This window comes from Rhamphochromis sp. 'chilingali' (assembly GCF_963969265.1).
Source record: "Rhamphochromis sp. 'chilingali' genome assembly, chromosome: 13".
Taxonomy (NCBI): Eukaryota; Metazoa; Chordata; class Actinopteri; order Cichliformes; family Cichlidae; genus Rhamphochromis; species Rhamphochromis sp. 'chilingali'.
The window spans coordinates 1,213,634-1,233,856 of NC_137940.1; the positions used below are offsets into that span (position 1 = coordinate 1,213,634).

A 20,223-nucleotide genomic window follows, 5' to 3' on the forward strand; every position below is an offset into this window, starting at 1 on the left:
GGTTGCTTTAGTGCAGATTGTCTTTAATCTTATTTGTTTTGTATTATTGTATTTTCAGTGATTTTGATGTTTCTGCACCGAATTCTTTGTTTTTTTCATTTGCTTTTAGAGAGGATCTTGCTTTCTGCACACTGATTGGTCGTAGTATCCACTGGCAACACACACACCTTGAGTGGGAACATGAAATCCTGTTCAAAAAGACTGATGGTAGATGAATGACCTCCTTTTAACAAACTGGAGGTTGCTTTGGTGAAAATATGTTTTAATAAAATGATGAGCCTTGAACATATGTCATATTTGCCTGAAAGGCAGCAGGATGATTATTTTTGCACCACTAAGTCTCAGTTTGTAATTGGAAGCAAGTCTGGCCATTTGTTTTGCAGGGATCCAAATAAGCTGTGTGTCCCTGCCACGAGCACATGCTTCACTGTGTTGTTTTAAATGGCTGGAGAAATCTAGTCTATGGTGGAATTTATTCATATTCCTAATGGCATATCAATTGTCTTGATTGCCTGACCTGATGAATAATGGCAGGGCTCTGGGGCTCAGTCTTAACCCCAGCAGGCACGTTGCCAGTAAATATTTACTCTACGCACTATTAAAAACATGGCACAATTCTGCCGCTGCAATTATGAAAGTGCCCCTCTGTCTGCAAATTCAAGAATACATCTTGATCTAGTCAAATTGCATTTCATTGATAGAAGCCCGAGCCATGCCAGATTAAGGATTAAAATAATCCCACAGGCAGTTTTCAATATTCGGTTTCAGCAAACATGGCTGTGGATTGGAAAACAATCATAAAAACAGGCTTAGGATTGTTGCTGATGCTTCTTCTGTCCTGTCAAATGAGAAAAGACTGGCAACCTGCTACTGAAAATGATAGTCAGCTAATCTCTTCATATAATATCAATGCAGATTCCTCCATGTGCTGCCCCGATCACTGCTTCACCTTGAATCATGGAAACTGAGATGATATTCCTGCTGAAGCTTTAAACTTCCTAAAGAATACTTTATAAGAACATTTGGGGAGGATATTTCCTATTTTCTTTTTCATTGTACCGATATGTATGTGCTGAATCTCGAAAACACTGATGAGATCATTCTGTTCTGTGCATTCTAATTCCGTTGTTTGTTTTAAACTTCCATTGTTTTCATTCTAATTCCGTTTTTTGTTTTCCAATTCCGTTGTTTTTGTACAAATTCCGTTGTTTTCATACAAATTCTTTGGTTTTTGATCAAATTCTGTTGTTTTCATTCAAATTCTGTTGTTTTCATTCAAATTCTGTTGTTTTCATTCAAATTCTACTCTTTTTATTCAAATTCTATTGTTTGTTTTAGAATTCTGTTGCTTTCATTCAAACTCTGTTCTATACATTATAATTCCGTTGTTTTCATTCTACTTCTGTTGTTTTTGAATGAAAACAACGGAATTTGAATGAAAACAATGGAAATAGAATGAAAAGAACAGAAACAGGTACATGGTAGACTCGTCTTAATCTCCATTTCTGTCTGACAACTATTAAAAACATTAGAGAGATGCATTGTATTGGAGTGCATGCTCCATCTTCACACTGTAGGTAACTCAATCCCAGATGCATACATGCATCGTGCACAACTCCCAAAAGAACAAAAAGGATGTTTAGGCACGATGACATTTGATAATTTCTCCTACTTTCAGCAGCGTTTGGGTCTGGAGCATCACTCTGTGCTGTGTGGAAAACATTCAGAGACTTAAGATGAGTCTGTGGCATCCACACAGAGTGGTCTCAGCATCTGTGGGTTGGTTTTCTTAGACCCAGTCATGATACTATCTTATCAGTTGTGAAAGACTCAGTGATTTTGTGTCACAGAATGATAAAGAGAATCTTTTGATAGTGTCACGGGTCTGGGTCCGTTGGACCCAGTATGTGGAGTTTCATGTTTTTGTTATTCCATGTTTGAGGTTATTATGTTTTGGTTTTAGTTTGCATCAGGGATTGTTTTCTTGTTCTCTTGTTGTGTTGATGATGATGATGATTATGATGTTTATTATTTGAGTTTCATGTTTAAGGATTTGTTCTCGGTTGTATCTCACGTTTAGTTTAGTTCAGGTTCCATGTGTCATTCTGTCTGTCTCTCAGTGTCAGGTCTGCGTCTTGGTGTGGTGTTCTCATTTCCTGTTTTATTGTGAAGGTCTGGGTCTCATGTGAGTGTGTTCAGTTTTACCTCTGTCTCGTCTTGTTGATCATTCCCAGCTGTGTCCACCACCTGTGTGTAATTCCCCTGTGTTTCTCTGGGTGTATTTAAGTCATGTCCTCCGTCATTGTAGTTGCTGGTCCGTCTGTGTATTCCACCCTGCCTCATCTGCGTGTTCTCCCTGCTGTCCGCCGTTAGTCTCTTCTGGTCGTTCTCGTTAAGGTTTGTGCTCTGTAGTTTAGTTGATCCCAGTATAGTTTAGTTCCAGCTCCATTTGCCGTTTGTATTTACTTTCATGTTCAATAAACCACCTTTACACCTTCACGACTGCCTGCACTTGGATCCTCCTTTTCCTTTTCTACACGGCTCTCCTCACCCGCCGTGACAGTTAGCTTCTCTTTGCACTAAAATAAATGGAGGTTTTATATGATTTATAAATGACTGAATACATTTTGTTTACATTTTATATCCCAACTTTCTTTGGGGACATGAAGTGTTGCCTTTTTTAGGTATCAGACATTCACCTACATGCATTTTCTTTCGTGCACAGAATTAATTAACAACGTGATGTCGTCTCAGGGTGTGATGTGATGGTGGAATTGGGGAAGAAATTAAAACGTGTGTGTAGGGAAATACCAACCTTTCCAACAACACAGGCTCACTGACACAAAGGCAGTTGGGAGTTATGTATCACGCTGACAAATATCATAGCACAGACACCATTCTGCGTAAATAAATCATGCCAGCAGCTTTGAGACACAGGACTAATTGACGCCCCGGGGACGAGGACGAGCCGGGGACAAAGGCACATTTGACTTCTCTTATACAGTGGGGCAAAAAAGTATTTAGTCAGCCACCGATTGTGCAAGTTCCCCCACTTAAAATGATGACAGAGGTCAGTAATTTGCACCAGAGGTACACTTCAACTGTGAGAGACAGAATGTGAAAAAAAAATCCATGAATCCACATGGTAGGATTTGTAAAGAATTTATTGGTAAATCAGGGTGGAAAATAAGTATTTGGTCACCTCAAACAAGGAAAATCTCTGGCTCTCACAGACCTGTAACGTCTTCTGTAAGAAGCTTTTCTGTCCCCCACTCGTTACCTGTATGAATGGCACCTGTTTGAACTCATCATCTGTATAAAAGACACCTGTCCACAGCCTCAAACAGTCAGACTCCAAACTCCGCCATGGCCAAGACCAAAGAGCTTTGGAAGGACACCAGGAAAAGTATTGTAGACCTGCACCAGACTGGGAAGAGTGAATCTACAATAGGCAAGCAGCTTGGTGTGAAAAAATCAACTGTGGGAGCAATCATCAGAAAATGGAAGACATACAAGACCACTGATAATCTCCCTCGATCTGGGGCTCCACGCAAGATCTCATCCCGTGGGGTCAAAATGATCATGAGAACGGTGAGCAAAGATCCCAGAACCACACGGGGGGACCTGGTGAATGACCTGCAGAGAGCTGGGACCAAAGTAACAAAGGTCACCATCAGTAACACACTACAACGGCAGGGAATCAAATCCCGCAGTGCCAGACGTGTTCCGCTGCTGAAGCCAGTGCATGTCCAGGCCCGTCTGAAGTTTGCCAGAGAGCACATGGATGATACAGCAGAGGATTGGGAGAATGTCATGTGGTCAGATGAAACCAAAGTAGAACTTTTTGGTATAAACTCAACTCGTCGTGTTTGGAGGAAGAAGAATACTGAGTTGCATCCCAAGAACACCATACCTACTGTGAAGCATGGGGGTGGAAACATCATGCTATGGGGCTGTTTTTCTGCCAAGGGGACAGGACGACTGATCCGTGTTAAGGACAGAATGAATGGGGCCATGTATCGTGAGATTTTGAGCCAAAACCTCCTTCCATCAGTGAGAACTTTGAAGATGAAACGAGGCTGGGTCTTCCAACATGACAATGATCCAAAACACACCGCCCGGGCAACAAAGGAGTGGCTCCGTAAGAAGCATTTGAAAGTCCTGGAGTGGCCTAGCCAGTCTCCAGACCTCAACCCCATAGAAAATCTGTGGCGGGATTTGAAAGTCCGTGTTGCTCGGCGACAGCCCCAAAACATCACTGCTCTCGAGAAGATCTGCATGGAGGAATGGGCCAAAATACCAGCTACTGTGTGTGCAAACCTGGTAAAGACCTATAGTAAACGTTTGACCTCTGTTATTGCCAACAAAGGTTATGTTACAAAGTATTGAGTTGTATTTTTGTTATTGACCAAATACTTATTTTCCACCCTAATTTACGAATAAATTCTTTACAAATCCTACCATGTGGATTCATGGATTTTTTTTTTTCACATCCTGTCTCTCACAGTTGAAGTGTACCTCTGGTGCAAATTACTGACCTCTGTCATCATTTTAGGTGGGGGAACTTGCACAATCGGTGGCTGACTAAATACTTTTTTGCCCCACTGTATGCTGAGCCCAGTTCAAATATCAGCCTGTGGATTCATAAATTGTATCTCTCCGTGTCACTGTGCTGGTCTCTCTAGTAATCATTTTCTGTCAGTCGACAGACTTCAAACTGTCAAACATAACATTACCCGTCACCTCGTTTCTGTCCCGCTCAGAATGGGGCAGGGATAGCTCAGTAGGTAAAGTGGTCGCCCCATGATCGGAAGGTCGGCGGTTCGAATCCACTTAACGGCTACCCTGAGTTACCCCTGAGCAAGGTACCGTCCCTACACACTGCTCCCCGGGCGCCTGCTTAGTGGGCTGCCCACTGCTTCACTGAGTGAATGGGTCAAATGCAGAGAAAAACAAGTAATTTCCCCATGGGGATCAATAAAGTATCCATTATTATTATTATAACATCCCTTTACTTCATCCCTGCATTCATTTACATCCTCTGTTTGATCTTCCACTGTCTGCTGCTGGATCTCAGGCTATTCAAAACACTTGAACTGGGCTGCTGTTTAACCTTTTAAGACCTACCATAGAACCAAGTCCGCCAGAGCTTATATTATATGTTTACATGCTGTAGTGCCATTTTTGGGAGCGTTTCAAGTTGCTATACATCAATACAACTGTCCATAGTAGTCCATAGTAACTACATTAATTGCAAAAAAGTGCAATAAACTACAAAAAGATTTAAAATCATTTTTGTTTCTTTTACATATATTTCTATGAAATTTAAGAGGCTTATTCCTCAAAACTTTAAATACAAAAAAGTTGCAAAATATAGTTTACAACAACAGGAAATTTATTTTGAGTGTCTTCATAGTTTTATTTTTGAGATACACCAATTTCTATATACGGCAGAAAAACGAAAAACAATCCTATGATGCAAATTTGCAAAGAAAACAGCAGGTGCATCAAAATAAAATATTTCCAGCAGTGCAATTCGAGTTCTAAGTATCCCAGAAACTATTCAGAAAAGCATAAAGTCAATCATGACTTATAAAAACACCAGTATAGGCTTTTAAGGCCTACAAGTAAAAAAATACATTTTCCGCAAAATGACGTCACTTCCGGTTTCAGGCAGGAAATGGCGGACATGCGATTGTTCGCGCTGACGTCAGTTTCAATGTGGGAAGTGTTACGAACAGCTGATCGGATCGGCAAAGCCTGTTTCTGGAATATTATGTTTTTGTTCCTGCAAGTGCTTTTTATGCAATATTTGCAAAGCTATATGTGGAAGGAAACCGTGACCTAGGGCAAGCTGATGGCATAAGATGTAAGTACAACTCCTCTGGTTTCATATGCAAAAAATTTTATTGCGCTAGCTTACGCGGTTCCCGTTCTACAGGGATTTAAAAATAGTTATGCAAAACCGAGCGTGCCCGTGCCCCTTTAAAGGGTTAACAGCATGACCATGTTGACATTTAGTGAGTTTAGTTGATCATCACATAACATTGTTTGTCACTTTCTGGTTTTCCGCCTGTTCGACAGTTTTGTATATTTCATTTGTTAGCCTGTCAGAATTAGGGGCAAGAAAGGCAGTGGTGTGGCACAGAGAACATGATTGTAGTATGGTGGACGTGAAGACCAGTCCCCAAACTCTTTGTGGTGCAAATGCTTGCGTTACAATATTAATATAGGGTCACATTTTTCTTGGGTACAATAAAGTGCTTTGATGCAGCTGTTGTTGTGATCTGCTCCGATGTAATGTTATAGCCCATCTGTGGGCCAGACCATAACATGAGGGTGATCCATACCTGTCGACCCCAAGCAGCACATCACACAGTTAGCATTGTTCAATGGTGATTTATTTACAATGAGTGGATTTAAAACAAAGGAAGGGAGTGGACTATAACGTTTGGGTGGACCTAACGCCGAAACAACAAACAAAAGGAGCCCATCTCAAGGATATATCAAACTGTCTCCTCAAAAGAATTAAATCAAATGAGAGCAGCTCACCTCCCTAACTAACAAAAACATGAGAACTGCAATCAAACAAAAGGGCAGTCTCCCCCTACGTGCGCCTAAAGTCTGCTGGCCGTCCATGGTGTCATCAAATATGTTGTCTCCAGGTAATTAGCCAATCCGCAGGAACCGTTCCCTGGATCCACCAATGACAGAAAGCCACCTGCACACTTAAATTTGCATATGAGAGACAACATTATGACAGCAGTCATAACAATAAATAAAACGTTTTAGGCTTTACATCCCGATATAACAGCAAAGCCTGTTAAAGACATGCCTGTCCACCATGTGGATGTCACGCTTTGCCTCTCAGAGACGTGAAATGCAGCACCAGCAGAGGGCGATATTTTATTCCAAGAGAGCATGAAAATAAACATTAAAAAAGAGAAACATTTACATGTGATTACATAATCAGAATCAGAAATACTTTATTAATCCCGAAGGAAATTATGGCTGGCACATGCGCACTAACGAAGGAACCCTCCAACCAAAAGTACTATAAACAAAGATCACATTGAGGAGACAGGTCAGAGAGGTAGGCTGATAAGAAAAACAATGGAAATACACCACATGAGGTAAGAGGAGGAGAAAAAAGCTCCACCCAGAGCTCCTGATGGGAGAACAGTTTGAGGACAGAAAAAACACCTCAGCACAAAAGCGCATGACTCTTAATACACCATAGGGTGAGAGTAAGAGTAGACAGCACATCTGGTCCTGTAGCCTTGGGCCCAGACTGCCGTCTGACCTCAGCCTTGGAGCGTTTGAAGGCATTTGGAATCCAGGATGGGGGTCGTGGGATGGGAGCGAAGAGTCTAAACAGTCTGTTATCAGGGAGAGAGGCTTTTTTGTTCAGCTCCAGCCTTGAGACCACAGCTGGCGCCGATATGGTAGCCACCTGAAATGATGGTGGTTTCCTTTAGTGCGAACAACTGCATGTCAGCTTTACAGTGGATCTAAATGTCTGTCACTGGTCTCTCAATCTTCCTTTGGAGAGCCGTGAGCTTCTCCGAGATCTTATCCGTGCTGCGTTCAATGAGCCCATTTTGAGAAGTCAAGATTCACCCCATCGTTTCCATCACAGCGGGCAGCCTTGTGGGGTTTGAACAGCCATTTCCGCTTTCTTTAATCTTCGATAAGCCAGGGCCAAGCCAGCTCCGATCAGCAAGAGCCCTGTTATCAGGGTTTGGAAAAAAGTAGATGTCCTCGATGTCCTCGATTGACAGTCCCGCCAGGCACACGACCCTCCAGTTCCTCCACCCGTCCATCGTGTATCTGGCAGGGAATGTCCTTCCAGGACACTTGGGCTCTCCCAAATCCAGGCTTCTCATTGAGAAGAAGGTGTCAAGTGTATTCAGGGACCAGTTGATCAAAAGATAAGGGAGAGGGAGAAAATTCTTCATCAAGAGCCTAAGAAAAACCACATAGTATTATTTTACCTGGCATAGAAGGACCCTTGAATGTACTTTATACCTTATTTGGTCAGTTCCTTGTTGGCTTTAAATAAATTATCTCCTCCTACTGGTACTGGAGCTTAAACGTGCTTAGAACAAGCAAAGGGTGATGTCCACATGGTGGACCAGCATGTCTGTTACACGTGTTGCCACAGTTGAGTTTTTCATAGTGCAGTTGTTCTTTGTGCAGCATCGTAGCGTTTAGCTATGGCTAACAAAGAGAAAGATTAGACGGAGCAGGTCTGTGGAAGCCCTTTCTCCTTCTGATCTCCCTCTGTCCCCATCTCCATCTTTCACATCTTTGCTTCTTTTCACAGAAAGAAAGAGAGGATGTCTCTGTGTTGGACACAACCTTTCTCTCAGTTGGCTTTGGGCCTTTATCTCCCTCTATTGTCCTGAGACTGGATAAAGAAATAAATACTGTTGGTTAAAAAAATAAAGATGTTTCCTTTAACCCTGTGAAAAGAAACACAGCAAAACTCAAACTAAATGAAAAAACCAAAAGCACACGGACACACAGCTGAACGGATTTGGTGGCTTTGCATGTTAATATCACTTTGTGAAAGACATGGTTGCCTTGACCTTTCAGACAAAAGAGCAGAGCGACCATCTGGCACATTACTAAAGTCTAATCAGTGCTGAACAGTGTATGCATAAGTTAATAAATATTAGGACACAACTTTATAACTTTGCCTCTGTTCACAGATGCTTTTTAAATCAAACAGTAAAGATGAGTATTGGAAGTGAAGACTGTCACCTGCACTTGGATCATCTCCAAGCTAACTGAACAATTAGCTGGCAACAAGTTTTATGGCCAAATCACAGCAAACCTGCTTTATATTGTAATGTCAAGAACAGAGAAAACAATCGTATGACCCCCTGTAAGCAGGCATTTTGGTAAAAGTGGTGGGGGTGTAAACCACAAACCTTCTGATTAGCAGATAATCTGCTCTACCTCCTGAGTCTAAAGGGCTCTGTGTCATCATTAAGACTGATACTGATATAGAAATGTGAGTTTGTTGGGTTTGTTTTGGTTCTTCACCCTATCAGAGAGAGACCAACATTTCTTTGGTGGCTAAATCAACCACTAAGAATGCACAGGCTAATTCCATTGGCCCCTGTTGGTTGGGGGTGAGGGGTCTCAGGATGGTAGGGCCTTGGTGTTGCTGATTCTCAGGAACATTTTGTGGGAGCCAGTTGCTGATGTGGGTGAATAAAGGCACAGGGGGTGTCAGTTTGTATCTTTTAAAAAAGAAAACATAAAGACGTTTCCAAATGGGACTTTACAAATCCCCAGAATTATATTTGTCTCATCATCCTGAGACACAAACTTCTAATCACAGAACAATTAGCAGGAATGGAGTCACCACCTGTCATTATCAGTCGCTAACTTCCTCTGTGACTGTAAGCAGGTGAGTACCAGACACACACACACACACACACACGTGTTTTCGTGATATATCAGTACGTATGACAAAAATGTGACAAATGGGAACGTGCCTTTCCGAAGGTCCTAGAGGCATGGGAATCTCAAAAAATTTGACCCATGCTTCCAGGAACACACCCATCTGTTGAGATTTTGGCTAGGGCTAAATTTTGGTCAAACCTGAATTTAATGCTACTTGTGAGGACACTGTCAGGTTTATGTGACTTATGAGTACCATAAGGTCACACACAGATATTTCATGTTTAGGTGAATTGTGAAGCCCATGGAAACACATAATTTTCAAGTATACATGACTTATAAGGACCAGGTAACGGTAGGTTCTGCATTTTTAGCTTGGCTCCTTTTGAGATTACAATATAATAGACATGGATGCACAATAGTAATGCTCATCAGTTGGGTAACTTCTGACAGAAATATCAGACATTTATGTGTTAATAAAACAGTAAATCTGAGCTGTGTAAAGACTTTAAAAAAAAAAAAAGACATGGGTCAAATGTGGTCAGTCTACTTTTTAAGTCTTGATATTGTAATGCATTAATTCATTTTGTAGTGAATGTTCATGTGAATAAAAACGTGGAACATTATCTGCCTTTTTTATCATTTAATTGCAAAAAGCACCCAGCATAAACCACAGATTTATGAGTAAGAACAATGCAATACAGAAAACTGCAATACTGACATAACTGTGGAAGTAACAAAGTATCTCTCTTGCTTGTTTCTTTTTTTCTTGCATCTTTCTTTTAATGCTATGATCCTGTTGTGGCTGTAGTACCTTATGACAACCCAGTCTCTGCCTTTCAGAGCTGCCGGCTCTGCTTGGAGGCAGCAGTCACATTCCTTTTTACCTGGTACTTTGCAGCTTTTTATGAAGTGAAACATGCCGCTCAGCAACCTTCACTTCATCATTTGTCCACTTGCTTCTCACCGTCCCAGCTGTCATAAATGGAAACAAAAGAAAATATCTTAATGTGAATGCAAGAAAAGATAGAAAATATTCTAGTTTATAATGTGAATACAAAATGTTCTTAAACCTTGCTTTCTACTGGAGCACTTTAAAGGAGCAATAAGCACAATTCATCATACTTAGGTTGAAGGAATTAAAAATGACTATGTGAAGAACTAGAGGTGTAATTACATCTGGAGTACAGCATGAAGTCACAATCCCTCTCTCTGTGTTGATCTCCAGCCATAGACTTTGGTTTGGTTCACAGGCAGTGCAAAACAGCACACCTAGCAGTGAAAAGATATTGCTTATTGCTCCTTTAAGGATGCTTGGAATGAACCATTTGAAGTGCTGTGTTCTGCTGGGAATTAAATAAGATGAAATGATTTATGATAAAAGCTCTGAATAGTGTCATGTCTGAAAACAAACTTGTTCTTTGATCACAAGTATATTAACCTAAAACATTTTGTATTTTGGTGCCTTTACCCCTTCTTGGTGAAGTGTTGCTAATGTTTTTGTTGTCCAGGGTGATTGAGGCAGAGGTGCCCTTCATGTTGTCCAGGGCAGCTGAGTAAAGCGTGTGGCTTGGAACCCCCGGAATACTTGGTCCTTGAGCCTTTGAAAAGTAACAGTGAAATATGAGAATCAATGCATGCAATAGGTCTGTTTGCTTTTTTCTCTGCATTGTAGGCAAAGTCAGCGTTGGGCAGTGTGTAATTCTACATTAAGGGGCTAAGGGGCGGTCGTGGCTCAAGAGTTGTAATCAGAAGGTTGCCGGTTCGAGCCCCAGCTCCGACAGTCTCGGTCGTTGTGTCCTTGGGAAAGACACTTCACCTGTTGCCTACTGGTGGTGGTCAGAGGGCCCGGTGGCGCAAGTGTCCGGCAGCCTCGCCTCTGTCAGTGCGCCCCAGGGTGGCTGTGGCTACAATGTAGCTGCCATCACCAGTGTGTGAATGTCTGTGTGAATGGGTGGATGACTGGATGTGTAAAGCGCTTTGGGGTCCTTAGGGACTAGTAAAGCGCTATATAAATATAGGATATTTACCATTTGATATGAATATTTTACATGTGAACATAATCTACTAATAATACTCATCACAGTGTGATTGTTTGAAATCGGATAGAGTGTTATTATCTTCATGACAAACATCCCTGCTGTTCAGTTTCAATGTAACACAAACTAGAGTTGTTGGTTCTACCAATTGAGAAAGGCTAAAAAAAAACCAAATTCATGTCCTTCACAGCTTAAAACAATCTGAGGACAATGTAACACAGAAATATCAAATTTAGTAGGAATAAAGATCAAGCTGATGCTTTAAAGGGAAAGTTAGGACTAACAAATGATATGCCAATTTCTTTCTCCTAAGATATTCACAAACAAGTAATGCTAATGTTGAATATGGGAAACTTTCAATCAAACTGATTATTTTAATATAATCAAAGGGCACTTAATTTATGCACTAGGCCCAACTGACACATATACTTGATGCCAAATACAAAAAAATAATGTGTAACCTGTTGGAAGAATGAAGTGGGTGTGTCACTCACCAATTGGTCTGAAGGAGGTTGAGACAGGACCTCGGCACCTGGTGTCTGCAACAAAAGACAACAATATAACGTCAGAAACATTCTCTAGTATAAATCCCGACTATTTAATTAACTACAGATCATATTTGTATCAGTGAATATTATTACAGAAGGATCTGACTTCCTTATACCAGATTCTATAGAAACTTAACACTGTACGGTTCTGCTACCCAACGATATGAGGACAGTGTAACACACACTAGAGTTGTTGGTCCTACCACATGAGGAAGGCAACTGAAACACACTCCTGTCCTTCACAGCTTAAAACAATATGAGGACAGTGTAACACACACACTACAATCACTGGTCCTACCATATGAGGACTTCTACTTAAACACACTCCTGTCCTTCACAGCTTAAAACAATATGAGGACATGACGACTGAACACATGTAGAGTTCACATTCCTGACTTCTAACTTCTCCTGCTGTTGTCAATAAAAGCTCTAAACCCAACACTGATGTACAGCCATCTATTTCCCCAGAAATTAAATCATGTAAACTGATCAGCGGGAGCTTATTTTGACAAAAACATGTGTAAAACGACAAAAATATCAAATTTTGTCAGAATAAAGATCAAGCTGATGCTTTAAGGGAAAGTTTGGACTAACAAATGGTATAGACAATTACTTTATCCTAATGCTAATGTTGGTTTTGGTTAACTTCGACTAAAACTGATTGTTTTAGTACAATTAAAGTGCATTTCATTTATGCACTAGGCCCAACTGACACATATACTTGATGCCAAATACAAAAAAATAATGTGTAACCTGTTGGAAGAATGAAGTGGGTGTGTCACTCACCAATTGGTCTGAAGGAGGTTGAGGCAGGACCTCGGCACCTGGTGTCTGCAACAAAAGACAACAATATAACGTCAGAAACATTCTCTAGTATAAATCCCGACTATTTAATTAACTACAGATCATATTTGTATCAGTGAATATTATTACAGAAGGATCTGACTTCCTTATACCAGATTCTATAGAAACTTAACACTGTACGGTTCTGCTACCCAACGATATGAGGACAGTGTAACACACACTAGAGTTGTTGGTCCTACCACATGAGGAAGGCAACTGAAACACACTCCTGTCCTTCACAGCTTAAAACAATATGAGGACAGTGTAACACACACACTACAATCACTGGTCCTACCATATGAGGACTTCTACTTAAACACACTCCTGTCCTTCACAGCTTAAAACAATATGAGGACATGACGACTGAACACATGTAGAGTTCACATTCCTGACTTCTAACTTCTCCTGCTGTTGTCAATAAAAGCTCTAAACCCAACACTGATGTACAGCCATCTATTTCCCCAGAAATTAAATCATGTAAACTGATCAGCGGGAGCTTATTTTGACAAAAACATGTGTAAAACGACAAAAATATCAAATTTTGTCAGAATAAAGATCAAGCTGATGCTTTAAGGGAAAGTTTGGACTAACAAATGGTATAGACAATTACTTTATCCTAATGCTAATGTTGGTTTTGGTTAACTTCGACTAAAACTGATTGTTTTAGTACAATTAAAGTGCATTTCATTCATGCACTAGGCCCAACTGACACATATACTTGATGCCAAATACAAAAAAATAATGTGTAACCTGTTGGAAGAATGAAGTGGGTGTGTCACTCACCAATTGGTCTGAAGGAGGTTGAGGCAGGACCTCGGCACCTGGTGTCTGCAACAAAAGACAACAATATAACGTCAGAAACATTCTCTAGTATAAATCCCGACTATTTAATTAACTACAGATCATATTTGTATCAGTGAATATTATTACAGAAGGATCTGACTTCCTTATACCAGATTCTATAGAAACTTAACACTGTACGGTTCTGCTACCCAACGATATGAGGACAGTGTAACACACACTAGAGTTGTTGGTCCTACCACATGAGGAAGGCAACTGAAACACACTCCTGTCCTTCACAGCTTAAAACAATATGAGGACAGTGTAACACACACACTACAATCACTGGTCCTACCATATGAGGACTTCTACTTAAACACACTCCTGTCCTTCACAGCTTAAAACAATATGAGGACATGACGACTGAACACATGTAGAGTTCACATTCCTGACTTCTAACTTCTCCTGCTGTTGTCAATAAAAGCTCTAAACCCAACACTGATGTACAGCCATCTATTTCCCCAGAAATTAAATCATGTAAACTGATCAGCGGGAGCTTATTTTGACAAAAACATGTGTAAAACGACAAAAATATCAAATTTTGTCAGAATAAAGATCAAGCTGATGCTTTAAGGGAAAGTTTGGACTAACAAATGGTATAGACAATTACTTTATCCTAATGCTAATGTTGGTTTTGGTTAACTTCGACTAAAACTGATTGTTTTAGTACAATTAAAGTGCATTTCATTTATGCACTAGGCCCAACTGACACATATACTTGATGCCAAATACAAAAAAATAATGTGTAACCTGTTGGAAGAATGAAGTGGGTGTGTCACTCACCAATTGGTCTGAAGGAGGTTGAGGCAGGACCTCGGCACTTGGTGTCTGCAACAAAAGACAACAATATAACGTCAGAAACATTCTCTAGTATAAATCCCGACTATTTAACCCTCGTTTTACCCTAGCGAAAAAAGGGACCCGCTTGGGTAACTTTGGATTTTTGATTCTCAATATATCAGTCATTTTAAAGACTAGTTGCATGAAACTTGGCCAGGATGTGTGTTTTAGGATTATTTTTGAAATTCAATGATCCCCTCTATGGTGTGGTGTATAGTAAAGAAGATTCACATATGTACTACCTCCTTTTACCCTTGTATCCGTTTGGGCCCCATTGACTCCCATTATAATCACATATTTTCGATATACTGTAATCCTGACATGCGATAATGCCTTTCTCGTGAATACCTAATGGATCTAAGCCTCAGCCTTCAAAATAAAGGAAAAATAGGTTTTGGATCAAATGAGCACAATATTAGGTACAGCACCACCATAGACATTTTCAGTGCTTTTGAATGGAGGACATGGTTATCTTACTATGCAAAATACATGACAATAAAACAGCTGACCACCATAAAATAGTCTTGATGTAGTGGAACTGATATAAGAGAGTGGTGTGAATGTGATTGAGAATATATATATATACTGTGTGTGTCGGTCACAAACAAAACGGCCCGTAGAGCCGCCTCCTTGAAGTGAACAACGGGAGCCTGCTCCGTTTTTTCTCCTTTCTCTGAACCTCTGTCAATGTTATTTTGCTTCACTTTGCACATGAGCCTTGTTTTTGCCCTCAGCAGAGAGGGGAGGGGTGCAAAAGCAGCCACGTGTTTGCAGAGCAGAGGGGGGAGGGGTGCAAAAGCAGCCACGTGTTTGCAGAGCAGAGGGGGAGGGGTGCAAAAACAGCCACCTGTTTGCTGAGCAGAGGGGGGGAGGGGCAGTCGTTACTCTCCCAGTGGCATCTCAACAGAGCCAGAGGGAGAGAGAGAGATCGTTTTGGATTCAAGTGCACACTTGAAGTCTGTGAGAATAGTTTGCAGCCTTGTCTTACTAGTCATTTCTGCACAGACGCCACTGAATGCACAGACTCGCGCACACACAACACGAAGCGCACGGTCAATTTAGGGGAGCTTGGAAGCTGTGCTCATCGTGCAAACAGCGCGTTATTATCGTAACGGCTGCAAAAGTTAGGATATGTCCTGTCTGCAACATCCATCTTCACCTGTTGGAAGAATGAAGTGGGTGTGTCACTCACCAATTGGTCTGAAGGAGGTTGAGACAGGACCTCGGCACCTGGTGTCTGCAACAAAAGACAACAATATAACGTCAGAAACATTCTCTAGTATAAATCCCGACTATTTAATTAACTACAGATCATATTTGTATCAGTGAATATTATTACAGAAGGATCTGACTTCCTTATACCAGATTCTATAGAAACTTAACACTGTACGGTTCTGCTACCCAATGATATGAGGACAGTGTAACACACACTAGAGTTGTTGGTCCTACCACATGAGGAAGGCAACTGAAACACACTCCTGTCCTTCACAGCTTAAAACAATATGAGGACAGTGTAACACACACTACAATCACTGGTCCTACCATATGAGGACTTCTACTTTCCTGTTGGAGGTTGAGACACGACAGAGGGACAGCAGGGTAGTAGCTTGCACAAATGATTCTATTGACACAACAGGGAAGTGAGATTAATGAACTGAACGCAACAGACTCTTTCAAAATAAAACAGGAAACATGGCATGAAAATACAAACGTGGTAATATACAGCCCTAACATAAACTCCTTAAAACGATATTAATAACGTTAAGCCAAACTCAACTAACCCGCCATTAAACATAAGAAACTCAAAAACCTTAGAATAACATCAGAAACGCTGGGCCAGAGACCCAGACCGTGAGCAAATAACTATAATATTATTGATTTGTGCTGAATAAGAAAACATTAATATTATCATTTAAATCCCCCCAAGCATATCTTGTGTTGAAAAAAAAAGAAGTGTGTTGCAGTTAGCTACACTGAGCTTAGACTGACTGTCTCTGCAGTTGAAGATGCAGAGCACATGCAAGGCCGCAGGTCCCTTTAACTCCGGTGGGAATTTAAAAACAGTTAAATTTAACTTCTAATATCTATTGTTAAAGATAAATCTTAAGTAATTTTTTAGCATTTATCATCATTCACCACTTTCAATTTGTTCAAATCGGTTGTGTATTGTTTTAATTCCGTTTAACTAACCTTAATTAGCTTGTTAAACATACAACTTTACCTCGCGGAGCTTGCGTCGACGCATGGATATCAAAGGTAAATACATACCTCAAGATAAATCTCTCCTGAGTGCTGAAGGTCCCGGATGTGCCGTTCACGCAGAGCTCCGGCGAGTTTGTATCTTGCCGTGACCAGCAGCTCTTTGGTTGACGCTTTCGAACAATCAGATGCATCTTTACTCACTTTTTGACCAATCAGAGACGTTGTTCTATGCTCCACTGACGAAATGCTGCATCCTCTCACCAGCCACCGGTCTCTCCTCGTCCATTTAACAACAAAAACACAGCAACACGTGCTGGATTTGAGGTAGGAACACTTGAGAACTGTCACAATGTTTTGCAAACTGCTGTTACAGTTAATTTCGTTCCGTTAATTTGTTTGGTTCCTATTCTGAAGTAACACTTAATACACATGGGGTTAGCTTGCTGGTCTAGTTTAAGTTAGCATGGGCATGCTGTTCACTGATAGAGTAAGGCTAAAATTGTCCTGATATTGTCAGTGTGTTATCATAAACATGCAGCACCCCTAGACCCCCAAGTTAAAATACAGATAATAGATAAGCAATTTAAGAAAATAAGTATAATGTGTATAATAAATGATTTTACTGTCACTTTCCTGGGTCTGTTGACCCAGCGTTTTAAGTTTTAGTTTGTTTAGATGTCGATGTTTATTTATAAGTTCTTTAGGTTTGCTAAGTTCATTTGTTTATTAGATTACCCTTGTGATGTCTGTTTTATTGGGAAAGTCTTTGTCCTATATGCAGTGAGTCTAGTTTTGTTTCCCCTTGTCCCAGCTGTTCCTCATCCCCTCATTATCTCTCTGTGTACTTGCAGTGGCTTGCAAAAGTATTCGTCCCTCTTTTCCACATTTTGTCACATTACTGCCACAAACACAAATTGTCCTGGTCCTGGGTCGGTGACCCAGCGCTTTTAGTTTATTATTATTATGATGATGATGATGATGATGATTATTATTGTTTGAGTTCTATGTGTTATATTTGGTCTGCCTCTGAGTCTGCGTCTGTGTCTCTGTCTATGCTGTCACCCCGTCTGTTTGTGAATCTGTCTGTTTAGTTCTGTGTCTTGTTTGGTTCCCCGTGTCTGAGTTTCCTGTTTTATTGTGAAGGTCTCTGTCTGATGTGAGTGTGTTCAGTTTACGTTTCCCCTGTCCCGTCAGCTCTGATTCCTCCCAGCCGTGTTGCCCTCCTGTCTCTCATCCCCTGATTACTGGTGTGTGTATTTAAGCCCTGTGTGTTCTCCTGCCTGTTACTCGGTGTCCTGCTCGGCGGCTGCCGCGCATCCCTTTGTTGTATGCACCCAGGTCTGTTATTTTAGTTCTTCCCAGTTTAGGTGTCTTCAGTTATTTGTCATGCCCCACTGCTTGTTTGCCACTACACCTTGTAAATAAACTTCACTAGCATTTTCATCCACTGCTTGCATCTTGGGTCCTCCTTCCTCCACACCACACGGCTCGCCTTCCCAGCCGTGACACAAATCAATTTTAATGGAATCCAATTGCAGCAAAAGGTGGTTCTACAAAGTATTGACTCAGGGGGCTGAATAATTGCGCACACCCCACTTTTCAGTTATTTATTTGTAAAAAATGTTTGGAATCATGTATGATTTTTGTTCCACTTCTCACGTGTACACCACTTTGTATTGGTCTTTCACGTGGAATTCCAATAAAATTGATTCATGTTTGTGGCTGTAATGTGCCAAAATGTGGGAAAGTTAAAGGGGGCCGAATACTTTTGCAAGCCACTGTAAGTCCTGTCCTCATTTGTTCAGTGTCAGGTCATCTGTTGTCTTTGGTGCCACGTTTCCATGTTCCAGGTATCTTTGTATCCATGTCAGGTTTCATGGTTTGTTTGTTTTTTTTTAATAAAAAATATTTTCCCCAGGTTAGGTTATTGTTTAGCTTCACCTCTGCCTTTTGTTTTGTAATCTTTTAATTTAATTAAATTTTATTTATATAGCGCCAAATCACAACAACAATCGCCTGAAGGCGCTTTATATTGTACAGTAGATCGCACAATAATAGATACAGAGAAAAACCCAACAATCATATGACCACCTATGAGCAAGCGCTTTGGCGACAGTGGGAAGGAAAAACTCCCTTTTAACAGGAAGAAACCTCCAGCAGAACCAGGCTCAGGGAGCGGCGGGCATCTGCTGTGACCAGTTGGGGTGAGAAAAGGAAGACAGGACAAAGACATGCTGTGGATTAATAACAAGTATGATTCAGTGCAGAGAGGTCTATTAACACACAGTGAGTGAGAAAGGTGACTGGAAAGGAAAAAACTCAGTGCTTCATGGGAATCCCCCGGCTGCCTACGTCTATTGCAGCACAACTAAGGGAGGATCCAGGGTCACCTGATCCAGCCCTAACTATATGCTTTAGCAAAAAGGAAAGTTTGAAGCCTAATCTTAAAAGTAGAGATTAATAAACGGCTTGCTTTCTGTTAATATTCAAATTTTCTTTCACGTTCCTTTGTGTCAGCATTTTGGGTCCACTCCTCAAATTCATACATATGTCTAACCGTTTTTCCCCACTCGGCGACACACCCGTCGGGGGTCAAACTCTGGTAAATGGCAATTCTGTTCTCAGACATGTGAAGCTAGAGACACCGGAAACCATAGTCAATTGTCTTCCAGGGGCCAGAACAGGCGACATTGAAGGAAATTTAAAACTACTGGCTAAGGGTAAACGTAAATTCAGTAAAATCATAATTCACGTCGGCAGTAATGACACCCGGTTACGCCAATCGGAGGTCACTAAAATCAATATTGAATCGGTGTGTAACTTTGCCAAAACAATGTGGGACTCTGTAGTTTTCTCTGGTCCCCTCCCCAATCAGACCAGGAGTGACATGTTTAGCCGCATGTTCTCCTTAAATTGCTGGCTGTCTGAGTGGTGTCCCAGAAACGATGTGGGCTTCATAGATAATTGGCAAACCTTCTGGAGGAAACCTGGTCTTATAAGGAGAGACGGCAGCTCTCATTTCTAGAAATATGGACAAATTAATTAAACCCCCCATAATATGACTATCCAGAGTTGGGACCAGGAAGCAGAGTTGCAGTCTTACACGCCTCTCTGCAGCTTCTCTCCTCCTGCTACCCCCCCAAAAACCCATCTCCATAGAGACTGTGTCAGCTTCCAAAAAGACAAAAAACAATCTAAAAACCAGCAACAAACAACTTAAACATAAACAATTACAAAGAAAGAACAATACAGTATCCACATCCTAACTAAAGAGTAAAACAGTGAAATGTGGATTATTAAATATTAGGTCTCTCTCCTCCAAGTCTCTGTTAGTACATGACTTAATAATTGATCAACAAATCGATTTACTCTGCCTTACAGAAACCTGGTTTTAGCAGGATGATTATGTTAGTTTAAATGAATCAACACCCCCGAGTCATTCTAACTACCAGAAACCTCGAAGCACAGGCAGAGGGGGCGGTGTGGCAGCAATTTTT

At 41.0% G+C, this 20,223-nt stretch overlaps 1 protein-coding gene across 14 annotated transcripts; it reads right to left on the reverse strand.

Annotated features, from left to right (window-relative positions):
• Window positions 1–9,461: 9,461 nt before the first annotated feature.
• LOC308408915 (uncharacterized protein) lies at window positions 9,462–19,311 on the reverse strand. Of its 14 annotated transcripts, none has more exons than XM_080901390.1 (10): window positions 16,793–19,311; window positions 16,088–16,145; window positions 15,717–15,761; window positions 14,468–14,512; window positions 13,628–13,672; window positions 12,788–12,832; window positions 11,948–11,992; window positions 10,886–11,015; window positions 10,592–10,686; window positions 9,462–10,389 (listed from the first exon to the last, which is right to left on the reverse strand). In XM_080901390.1, the coding sequence occupies exons 1-10, from the start codon at window positions 16,915–16,917 to the stop codon at window positions 10,378–10,380; spliced, it is 645 nt and encodes a 214-aa protein (XP_080757516.1). In that variant the 5' UTR covers window positions 16,918–19,311; the 3' UTR covers window positions 9,462–10,377. The 14 variants fall into 14 exon arrangements, with proteins under 14 accessions (XP_080757516.1, XP_080757509.1, XP_080757520.1 ...); XM_080901383.1 differs by having other exon boundaries at window positions 16,067–16,145; XM_080901394.1 differs by lacking the exon at window positions 15,717–15,761.
• Window positions 19,312–20,223: the final 912 nt, after the last annotated feature.

Excerpts from the sequence above, each read along its gene's own strand:
- LOC308408915 (XM_080901383.1), bottom strand. The coding sequence starts at position 16,917 with ATGCATCTGATTGTTCGAAAGCGTCAACCAAAGAGCTGCTGGTCACGG. Across the intron at positions 16,146-16,792 it reads CAGGAGAGATTTATCTTGAG|AATCATTTGTGCAAGCTACT; the intron begins GTATGTATTTAC and ends TTGTGTCAATAG. Across the intron at positions 12,833-13,627 it reads AACCTCCTTCAGACCAATTG|ACACCAGGTGCCGAGGTCCT; the intron begins GTGAGTGACACA and ends CTTTTGTTGCAG.